This window comes from Octodon degus, unplaced genomic scaffold (genome assembly GCF_000260255.1).
Source record: "Octodon degus isolate 3935 unplaced genomic scaffold, OctDeg1.0 scaffold00063, whole genome shotgun sequence".
Taxonomy (NCBI): domain Eukaryota; kingdom Metazoa; phylum Chordata; class Mammalia; order Rodentia; family Octodontidae; genus Octodon; species Octodon degus.
Window position 1 is genome coordinate 4,248,495 of NW_004524639.1, and position 11,881 is coordinate 4,260,375.

At 42.3% G+C, this 11,881-nt stretch overlaps 1 protein-coding gene across 2 annotated transcripts in view; it reads left to right on the forward strand.

The window, feature by feature from the left end:
* Positions 1–272: 272 nt before the first annotated feature.
* Positions 273–11,881, forward strand: part of Frmd7 (FERM domain containing 7) — a 52,217-nt gene continuing 40,608 nt past the window's right edge. For both annotated transcript variants that reach the window (XM_004634491.2, XM_004634492.2), the window contains exon 1: positions 273–509. In XM_004634491.2, the coding sequence (XP_004634548.1) occupies positions 453–509 (57 nt within the window). In that variant the 5' untranslated portion in view covers positions 273–452. The remainder of the gene's footprint in view (positions 510–11,881) is intronic.

Here is an 11,881-nt window from a genome sequence, read left to right on the forward strand (position 1 = left end):
GTTTCTGGTAAAATAAGGACCAACTAATCCTTTTACTTTTAAAAATGTCTAATTCTCAGTTTATCGAAGTCCATGTAGGGTTTCCAAATTGTGCACCTGTGAAATAAAGACAAGCCTCGGAAGTCTCAAGCACTTTGGGTTTGTGTTTGTTTTTGTTTGTCTGTTTTCTATTTCTTCCCAGAAAGGAACCCAAGTTGGCTTTGATGTGGGCCGGAGGGACGGTTGTGCAGATGCTGCGGATCCGAGCACTCGACAGCACAAACGCCCTCCGGTGCGCATCACTTCTCACAAAGAGCAGTGGGCCCTGCGGAAAGTGGGGACGCCTGTCTGAGGGTGGGGGGGACCTGAGTGCACCGCATCCAGCTGGGAGTGAGATTGCTGGAGAAAGCCCCTTCCTGTCACAGCACCCACAGCACTCTGAGCCTGCTCGCAGCCCCACAGCCGCTCCGAAGATGCTACATTTAAAAGTGCAGTTTTTGGATGACTCCCAGAAGATTTTTGTGGTTGATGTAAGTGAAAATCACATTGCTATTATTCCTTTATTATTCATTCAATAATGGTCATTTGTGGGCAGCCCATTAGCCAGCGATGTTATGTTTTCTTTAGGAGCGTATGCGGGAGATCTGTGGTTTTTAGCGATGGAAAAGAAATCTGTCCTTAATATCACGACATAGTTCATGTTTTCCGTTTAACCTTTTTTCTAGAACATGTTGTCTTTTTCTTAAAGGATGGTGAAAACAGATTCTAAAGATTTGCTAAGTATTTATGAAAAGGCAAAGCAGTAGTACTTTAGATCTCCTACCCAATAAGATATTGTCCATAGAAATGATTTATCTGTGACTCTCACCCTCTGAGCATTTTCAAGGAGAGAACTGTAGTTCTGAGTGGAAGGAAAAAGGACAAGTTCCTCTCTTTCTCTGAAGAAAACCCATCGGCTCTAGGGTGTAGAATTATGCAGTTCTAACGAGAACTCCAGAAAGTAATGACAAGGATGAAAGGGAAAAATAGGATAAGAGACGCTTTAGTTTGATTTAGTACTTATGGTTCAAACTTCTTAATATAATTCCTAGCTACAAGATGATTGCATACAATTATGCCTCATCTCTTCATGAAAGAACAAATGTATTAAGCACATCATTTGGTGCTCATGTTCCAGCATCTTAAAATACGTACATTTTGATGTCAGGATTTATGTATGAGCATTTTGAAATGTTCCACATTTTTATTGGAACCCAAACTGCTATTTCCTCTGATATTTACATTAGCTACTAAGAAGGAACAAATAGTTCATTTTCTTGGAAATTCATACAAAATGTTGGTTGTTTACTTTTATACATGAAATGACAACTACTGTAGCTCAGCCATAATGCTGGGTATGTGAGGAGCCCATTTTTCAAATGAGTGTATCACTTTTATTTGATTCATGTGCTTTGGGGGTGATGACTTCATGAATTCAGCTGCTGTTTTGCTGTCTCTTCCTTTCAATTTTATGTGCAAAAGGCATTTCTAGGTCCACGGAGCTGAATGATTTGTTTTTGTAGCAAATAACTTCCATTAGAGGTATGAGGCATTTCCTATTCTTTCTTGGAACTATATTTAAGGGCGGAAAATGTCTTTTGAGTAATTTATCCATTTGATGTTGGTGGACGCTCAGTGTTCCAGTACTGAATTACTGAGGTGGGTATTCAAAAGACACTGCTTTAGGCTAAGTTTTTAATAGATATTTCAAGAGGCTCAAAGAGAAATCTTTGACCAAAAGTGACAGAAGAGATTTCTCAATGTGCAGCTCTAATTCAGATCCAATTAAACGGAGAGTGGGGAGCACAGTGCGGTGGCCTTTGAAAATTTACCTTCCGAAGAGCCAGTTCCTGCAACTTGAAGCCAGCATGACTTGGCTTCAAATCAGGTTGTCTCTTTCCAGCTGCAAATACACTGTGTTCCTTGGAAAGATAATGGGAGAGATTTGATACCCAGCAATTCGGGTGTCAAGGCATCTGCTCCCTTTTGCTGTGTGGAAGGCTGCGCCGAAAGTAGCAATCATGGTGTTAGTGAGAGTGGCAATAGCACTTGCTGCAGTACTCTGGGCAGCTTTGTTGTGAGGGGACAGGAGTGTGACTTAGCATCAAGTCAGGCGCAGGTCTGTTCTCTCCTTAGCAACAGTAAACATCGTTAAGATGGTGATGATGATGACAGCAGTGTTAGCGAGTCACTGGTGGATAGCACATGAGAAGTCACAGAGCAATTTCACATCCTTTAGTTCATGAGCTCCTCCATTGCACCCTATGAGAGAAGGTAGGGAAAAGATCTTTTGCTGTTTTGTAAATTAAGAGGGGCCAGGACATGGCTCAGTAGAATAAGCGCTTCCCTGGCAAGCACAAGGGCCTGAGTTCAATCCCCAGTTCCGCCAAAAAAAATCAATCAATCAATCAATCAAAGTAAATTGAGAGATGGGGGTCTCCGGGAGCCTAAGTGATCAGGGCCATGCAGCATATAGGCTCAGAGCAGGGACTTGCAATCTAGAGTTGTGTCTTCCTCCGCATTCAGTTTTATCCAGAGCACTCTTCCTTCGGTACCATCTAGGCCTGAAATGCACCTCTCGCACCCTGTTTATTTTCTGTTGCTACCAAAAGACACACAGCTTCACACGCAGTGAGCTTCCAATGATTCTTGTGAGCTAATTAGTAAATCCTCCTTCTTTTTCCATGAATGAAGAGTCATGTGGGAAACGGGTCCCTAGAATTCAAAAGTCGCCTGACATGAACTTTTTTACCAATTCAAATGCTTACAAAAGCAACCTAAAATGTGGTTTTTTAAATTACTATTAGCATCCTAAATAGGATGGAAAAGCACTTGGAATCATTATGAAGACCACTCACTGGTGGCTGAGAAAAGTCACATGCAGGGGCTTTTGATACCAAACTTAACCGAAGTTGCAGGAGGCATGGATTATCCCTAGGAAGAGTTGTCCTTCAAGGTAAGATTCTAAAAAATCATTTGCCACATGAGGAAGAATAGTGGATGCCCAAGTATTCATGCTGATTTTACAGAAAGTTAAACACATACACATACTCATGTACAATAATGCAATGTCATCTGGGGAAGGTTAATTGAACTTCAGAATCCTTGCCCTACCTTCAGTGACAGTGGCTTAGGCCTTCAGATTATGAGGCAATTTGTCAGCAATTAACAAGAACTAAAATCAGAAACTGATTGTAAATCGGGATGACACTGTCACCATTACAGTGGGATTAGGGACATGGAGACCTTCTCTTGGATTATAGGAAGCCAAGTGATGTCAGAGGAATCAGATATATGATTATAATATTTCATGCACCCATCTCCACAAAAGCACCAGGATCTTTCAGTCATTGATTTATTACTTTATTTAGTTAACAGATTTCATCAGACCAACATGTACCTGGCCCTGTCTGCCTGCAGTTGATGCTTCCATATGCATAAAGGTTTGTTTTTTTTTTTAGTGGAATCGGGGATTGAACTCAGGCCCTTGCACTTGCCAGGGAAGTGCTTATTCCACTGAACCACCTCCCTGGCCCCTTGCATTAAGTTCTTGAGCAAAGGCACAGTCTGTCTGGGAAATCCTAGCTGGGCACTGCGAGGTGGCCGTCAGTGATACTTTTCTTTCTCATTGCATGGTTTATATGGCGCTCTGTGTGTGTGTGTGTGTGTGTGTGTGTGTGTGTGTGTGTGGTTGTCTCTCTTTAATTTGTTAATATTTTCAATTTGATTACTACAAAGATGGTTGGCTTCAAAGACATCCTGTTTAAGGTTTCTTTGCATATTTGTGCTCTGAGGCACTGTATGTTGATCTTTATAGACAAGCTTGCTGAAATATTGCCAACCTTTTGCTTTAAGATTTTTCAAGAGTATTCACTTTGGGGTTGCAGGATAGGCACAGACTCCAAAACGGCCGAAATGTAGATAGTAAAGTAAAAGTAATGATGAAATAAACTTAGCACAACTAACCTTAATTTTTCAAGCCCTCATATTGATTTTGAACAACTGATCATATATCAGCATCGTGTTTAGTGCTGCTCTTCACACAGACAATATTAACTTAGACAATCAAGGAGGGATTTCTTGAATGATGATGAGAGTGGAGAGGCAGAAGAGAATAAGGTAAGGGGGCTGGTGAGATGGCTCAGTGGTCTGAAGCACCTACTTACAACAAGTTTAGCAAAACACATGGACCACGGTTCAATCCCCAGCACCACATGCCAGCCAGCCCCGCCCCCTGGTGGGCTGAGCTGGCCACACACACACATACACACACACATGCAAAAATAAAAAAAATTAAAAAAAAGAGAATAAGGTAAGGACTTAAAATTAATTACAGGTTTAGGATAAACTCAGTTTTTCTTCTTCAACATGGGGATTGGGCATTTTCTTGATAGAATAAGACTGAAGATAAGGCTTTCTGAGATCTTAGAGAAAGTTAGGTTTTTATTTATTTATTTATTTGTTTGTTTGTTTATTTATTTTGTATTTTAGGGAAGTGTCTACAGAGTGTCCAGGGTCTCACTACTAGATCGGACTCTAGTGATTTGCGTGTTTACAGCCTCCCAAGAGCTAGGATTACAGGGGCACGCCACCGCCCAGTCTCAATTGCTGTCTCAGCGCACCCCAGCGGCGGTGCCAGCACGGCAAGCCCCTGAGCCTGTTTGCAGGCGCTTTAATCCGCTGAGATATTTGGCAGGCCCTGAAGGTTAGGTTTTTATTCTATGAATCTCCCTAATACACACCCCATCCCCTCCCACACATCAGTTGTGGTGACGTCTTCAGAGGGCAATTTAGTTTTGCCAAGAGCTTTCTGTCTCAGGTTCAGTGGAGAATATTATTAAACCATACTTACACACTTCCGTCTGGCATCTGGCTCCCTTTCCCTGCTTCCTTGCTGTCTTTGTAGGAATCATTGTTTCTAAATATACAGACCCCTTATTTCGCTTTGATCATTTCTAGAGCAAAAAAACCAAGAGGGTGAAATAGCTCTATGCCTATACTTACTTGATTGCTAAGTGATTGTGCTAGCGCTGCAGTAATTACACAAAGAACATAGTCCATGTGACAGTTTAGATCTAGAATGTTCTGCAAAAGGCTCATGTGTTCAGCGGTTGGACTTTTTGGGAAGGTGATTGGCTCCTGAGGGTGCTGTCTTCATCAGTGGAATGATCCACTGAAGAGTTCAGAGCTGAGTGTGTTGTGGGAGGCGGGGTCTAGAAGGAAGAGGCAGGTCTGTAGGAGGGCCCAGAAGGGTATGTCTCCCTGTCTGCCTGCCTCCTCCCTGCTTTCTCTGCTTCCTGGTCTCTATGATGTGATCCACTTTCTTCCACTATATCTTTCCACCAGGCCCTCCCCGCATTGGAGTTTATGGACTGGGTCCTTTAAAAATCAGGAGTCAAAATAAACCTCCTCTTCTGTAGTTTGGAGATGTCAGAAATTGCATCTCGGTGACAGGAAAGTGATTAAGTCAGCTCGCCTGATTCCTTTGGGAGGCCATCATAAAGGCCACTAGGTCTCATTTGCTCAAAAGAGAGCTGAGGCAGTATCAAGGCTGAGCCAGATAGAAGAGCAAATAAGTGCCTAGTGCTGTATTCTTTTATCAGTGGTGATATTTACCCCAGGGATGGTTGCTCAGGAATTTGTTCTTTCAGTTTGTAGTGATGAGGGATCTTTTTTAATTTGGCTATTTGCTGAACTAGATAACTGTTTTTCCAACCATCGCTTGTAAGAGGAACTGCTTTCCTATAATACATTGTGCCAAGAATGGGGCTACAGAATTGCACTAGTCTAGCTGTGTTATCTGGGGCCAATCATTCATCCCTTTGATTTCCTTGAGTCATTTGAGGAGTAATACAAATGAGATAAAGTTTATCTGAAGTCTGATAAGCCAGGATAAATTTGACTTTGCCAATTATAATCTGTGAGGCCCTTGGGGACATTATCCAAGCCTTAGTTCTGACAACTGTAGAAGACTAGACTTAAAGCATTAAGAGAAATTTCACCAAGAATAAATTATTTAAGTTATGTGTAGCAGGAACTAAGATAGTGAAGGGTGGAAGATAGATTATAGGAGGGAAGAATGGGGATCTATGCTAATAAATGTATAAAGGTCAATAGCCAAAAAATAACACATCCTTTCAAAGAACAAAAAGGTCAATCAGAGTGAAGAATACAGCCTTACAGATGGGAAGTGGTTGGAAATTAAAGCTGAATAAAATAAAATCATCAGCTAGATTATTCAGGAAGTGTATTCTGTGTATTAAGAAGTCTGATCTTTATCCTGAAGGTGAACAATGAATAAAAGATTTGCATAACTCAAAGTGGACACATTAGCATCTGCTACAGATTTACTAATTGATGTATTCACTCACCCAAGAGGTGGTGATTTAATGAAATACATAAGTGTGAGAGATGTCAGGTAGAATCTGGATAGTGACATTAAGTTTAGTGGCTCCAATTTTAGGTGGTCAAATGACTTTCTGATCCAAACATTAATATTCTAACCTGACTGGGGTTGAAGGAGTTAAGAACATAGCATCTCAAAATATCCCAAATTGCTCTATTGATTATTTCAAGGCAAAATCACTTTGAGAACTGTAACTTCAGAAAGGGCCACTTGGTCTGTATTTCTTTACAAACAGTAGGCTATAAAGATTCTTTCAGGAGGGGTGTCCTTCACATACAGTTTACAAAATAGCCTAGATCATCAAAGACTGGTAATTGAGGCTGCAGTGAACCTGAATAAACATTCTTTGAAGTAAGCTTTATCTCCTACCAGCTTTTATATGCGCCCCACTTATATCTCAGTGATATACCTAGATTTTAGTAGGCTATAACACATAGTATTTTGTCATGTTATTTCTTCATAAATTTATGCTTCTTTATCTAAAACCTAGAAATGTAGCATGCTTTGGTCATTTCTTTCGACTTCCGCCTTTTGTGAAGTTCTCCCTGTAGGTGTGATATTAATTCAAAATTTATGTTTTTCTCTTGTTAATCAGAGCTTGCATTAACTGGGTTACTGAGTCCAGCCAAAGAATCCACAGAAACACCAAGGAGGGGAGAACAGCTCTCTCTATCTTTCTCTCTTACAAAATATGAATTTAGTTTATGGTGAAGATAGGAAGGAGGAAGAAAAGAGATACTGATAAGGTAGAATTTCTCCAGCCATTATATGGCCCTCTTTTGGATAAGGGAGCCAAATGAGAAGACAGATGGATAATCACCAGTCTTCCAGCTGAGGTGTCTAGCCACGAAGAGGTAGACCACAATAGGAGAGACAAAGTTGGGAGCGGATTGATCAGTTTAATTTTAGTTTTACGGATATGGAAAGAAACACATCTGGGATCAGGCAGACCTGACTGTTGATTCCAGCTCCAACAATTGTAAGGTGTGAGATTTCAAAAAGGTTTAACTCACCTTCTAAGTCTGTACCCTTATCAGTAAAATGGGAGCAGTCGTGCTCTCCACCCCAGGAGACCATTGTGCAGATAAATGGGACTGCAGGAATAAGATTCCTGATAGAGCTGACACTTAAAGCTTGTTAGTTCTCTCTCCCATGCTAATAGAGTTCTATTTCTACACTTTACTAACCAACATGGAACAGTTTTTCCCCTTCATCTTGGAGGGTTTTTTTTTTTTTAAATACAGGGTCTCACTATGGACTGGTAGTGATCATCCTGTCTCAACCTCCCCAGTGCTGTGATTACAGGCATGCACCACCATGCCCTTCTTTGGGGTTCACAAGGTATGCAGTACTGGAGATCAAACTTGGGTCCTTGCACTTGCCAAGGAGGTACACAGATCATGGAGCTAACGCCCCAGCCCTGGAGTTTTTTTGATAATGCCTGATTTTGCATCCTATCTCCAGGTAATAGAATTGTGCTCCCCCAGGTCAGTGGGACTTATTGGGGTTCATTTGTCCTGCCTGTCTGTGGGGTTAAGGGACTTTGTTTTTCTCTCAGAATCATTAATCTGGGAGGGTCCATAATAACTGTATACAGTTACCTAAAATATTATAGGATTTCCTTTGAGAAAGCCAGTGAAAATAACCCAAACTTTTGCATTTGAGTACAGTATAAACTACCCCAAGGTCACTAACCAGAGAATGGCAACCTTCTAAAACAATTTTACTGACTAATTATCTTGAATAGTATCTACTGTCAGATTATGTTCTAATTGTATTTTGCATGCAGAATCCCACACAATTCTCACACAAGTCAAATAAGTGAGTTTCAAAAATGTAATGTAGTTACATAACCTCTCTGTAACTTGGGCTTTCTCCGGTAAAAAATGGGGATAATATTAGTATTCACACCTCGAGTCTGTTACAAATGAGCACATATAAAAGAACAAGTGCAAGCTATATAAGTACCTCTACATACGTATGTCTAAGCAGCAGGATTCCAAGTTGATGAGGCCCAGAACATTACGTTTTTCTCTACTTTTAACAATCATGTCAACTAAGGCATAGAGAGACTGACATCTAAGATCCTGTTGCTATTTAAGTCAGAAATTGAGTTTAGGGCTCAAGCCACAATCTACCTAGGTGCAAAATGCTGGCTGATCTTTGTTTAGGGAAGAGTCTTACTCAAGTGTGATTGCTTTACGTGCAGAGAAGCTTTTTGGTTTCCAGGACTTCATGATGTAATCTCTACTTGCAAGTGGCCTATCCTACTCTGAGCATTTAATCAATGTTTGTCAAAGGACCAACAGTCTGAACAGATCGGCTCACCACCATCCCCTGCTTTCACATAGAAGATCCAGGGAAGGAGCTTCTAAACCAGCTCAGAAAGATCATCCTGGAATCCTAAGGACCCATCCCAGCCAACGTGGGCTGCCTCTTTGCAGAGGATTTATTCCTCATTGCAGGGGGCCTACGCTGCCTGATGAATGCTTCCCTTTAAACTGAATTTGCTCTGTCCTTCACATCTGAATGTTTGTTGATTTGGGACATAAATTGAAATGCAAAAGAAAGAAAGTGCTTGTGCTTTGTCTGGCCAAATGCCAGGCTGAGCAATGGGCCAAGTGTGGTTTGGGTGCCACCCATTCCACCCCACTGGGGGCCCCTTATTTTCTGTGTCACCTGGCTGCCAGGCTGCCTTGCTATGCCATCAGAGAGGCCTGGCTTACAGCCTCCCGCCCCCGCCCTTTCCCTGCCTCTTTTCTTTTCTCCTGCCATCCCCACAGCTGAAAGGAGGAGGGAACCAAGCCCAAGAACATTTGAAGCAATGGGGGAGGCAACTGAGGAGCAGGCTTTAGAGCCAGGTGGGTGGCAGTTGGGTGTTTGTTCAAGTCTGTACTCGTGGGGATCTGTGTGAAGTTTCAGTTAGCTGGGGCTTCCTACCCTTCACCTTTCATCCCAGCCCAAGGCCTGTCTTGTGTGTTGCTGCTAGAGATCCCAGAGGGGGCTCCCTACCCTGCAACTTGAGCTGCTTTGCTAGAGAGCAGGAGTTCCCTGGATTCTGTAGACTTGTTCTCTTTCTTCTCAAAGGCCAGTTTCCCCAGATTTGCATCATTGTTCAACATGTCACAATCAGAAATATGTTACGTTCTTAGGAGCTTAGTCTTAACTTGTGCCTTGAAACAATGAAGTTGTCAACTACAAATCAGGAAAGGAGAAATTCTGAAAACTCACTGAACCCCGTCCAATGCCTTGGGGTCAAAAGGGTATGGCCTGAGGGGCACCACCACCTAGGAGGTGGCTGAAGACTGGTCCAGCCATTTTCTAAAATGGCCTGAAACCTGCCGGCCCAGCAGCAGAGAGCAGTACTAGCCTTTGCAATCCAAGGTGCCGCTCTGCAGCCCTGTGCGACACTATCAGAACTGCAGAAACAGTTGGCTAGACCGGTTCTGCTGCTGCTGAGAGATCCACCCTTTGAGTTCATCTGCACCCCAGGAGGGAGCACAGAGTTGGCCAATGAGGCACTAGGGCAAGGCACCCCTGGGAAGAGCTGCCAAAGGCTGTGCTGCTCCGAAAGAATGGAAGGTGACAGGCACTAGGGAGGCACTTCTCTGGGGGCTACGGAACTCTGATGTATAGCTTGTCTCTTTCTAAACACAGCTGCTCTGCAAAAGCTACAATTATTCCCCATACAGAATCTCATTCCATTCTCTTTTGCTGCCTTCCCTCCCTTCCTCATTCCCCACTTCCTCCTTTGCTTCTGGGTCCCAGGTGTGGGGCCCAAGGGGGAGGTCTGTCTGGGTGAGCTGACCCCAGGCCCTGGAAGCATTTAGGCTTTGTGCCTTACCACTAATCACTGGGCTTAGCTGTCTTAAACAAGAGGTCCTTTGTCCTAGGAGAGTCCTCCAATAATGACAAAATTCACCTTACAGCAGACTTAAACAAATACAAAGGTTCTCCAGATCTTCACACACAGACCATCTCAAGTGTTCAGGACAGCTCTCTCACAGAGTTGCTGTCAGTTACCTTTGAAACTTTGAGACATGATTTCCTGTCCTGATACTATTCCAGAAGTTTCCACTTACCTTCTTCCCTATGATCACCAATACATTTGTGAGATAGGGATGATTACACTCCTTCATCTATTCTTTACTGGCTTAGAAAGTTTCCTGGAGTGCTCACAGCTTCCACGCTCTGTGTAGCTATTGAGGATGTGGAAATACATAGGAACTAGCACTCTTCCTGGAAGAACACATAGGCTAAAGCCTGAACAGGTGAGGGAAACAAGTCCTCCCATTACAATATTCAGAGTACAAATGACAGTGAAAGTACAGTTTTCCTGGCACAATGGAAGAGTAACATCAAACCCAAACTGAAGTGTGTGTGTGTGTGTGTGTGTGTGTGTGTGTGTGTGTTGGTGTGTACACAGGCACATGAGTGTGGAGGGCATGGTCCAGTAGGGCTTCCTCAAAGAGGTGCTGTCTGACCTGAGCCCTAAATGACCAGTGCTAATTATTTAGGTATGTGTTGGAGAGTTAGTGGGGGTGGGGTGCCGAAGTGGAGGCTGGTCTAGACAAAGGAAAAAGCAGGGATAGGCCTGGGGAGTTGCTTAGTCTGGTTGAACCTTAAAATTGAGGGCAGAGGGGATCTGAGAGCTGAGACAAGAAAGACAAGCAGGAGCCAAATCATAAGGGGGGAGGGTTCATGTGAAGACGTGGAGTTTTACCGAGCTCAAAAAGGAGCCCAAGGTAATAACAGCTGCAAGTAGGTACCACATTCAGAAATTAAAAGTAAATGCTAGAGTCCACCTCTCTCCTATAACCTGACTCCTTCTGATTCTGATACCCAGTTTGGGCTTGGAAAATCCTTATGAAGCAAGGACAATCACTGTCATAAATCTTTCTCACAATTTGTATTCTTATTTCACTACTTAATTGAAAATTTCATGAAAGTTTAAGCATTTTGCTATTTAATTAGATGTCTCAAACAAAAATAAGACAAACAGCAACCTATATGAGGTGGGAAAATTTGATTTCTGGAAAAATATATCCCAAGGCTGCACTTGCGCATACAGATGCACATACATTTCTGAATGTTTGCCTCGGGATTGTTTGCAATAGCTAAGAGGTCCACATGCTCCACTTACATGCTCAACAAGTTCGCTTCTTATACAGAAACTAAGGATATTCATAACAGAATATTAAGTTTTTCACAAGTTGATCCACAAAGTATATTTTTATGTCACATGCAGTGAAAATTATCTGGAAGACATTAGTGCAAGAGTCTCGCACTGACTGTCTCTTGATTAATGTGACTACCAACACTTTATTTCTTCTTCCTCCCTTTTGGTTTATGTTTTTTCCTCTAGTTTTTTTAATGAGCATATATTGCTTTGGAATAAGGCCCAAAAACTGAAAGAAACTTAATTTAAAAAAAATCTGTCCTAATGATAAATATGGA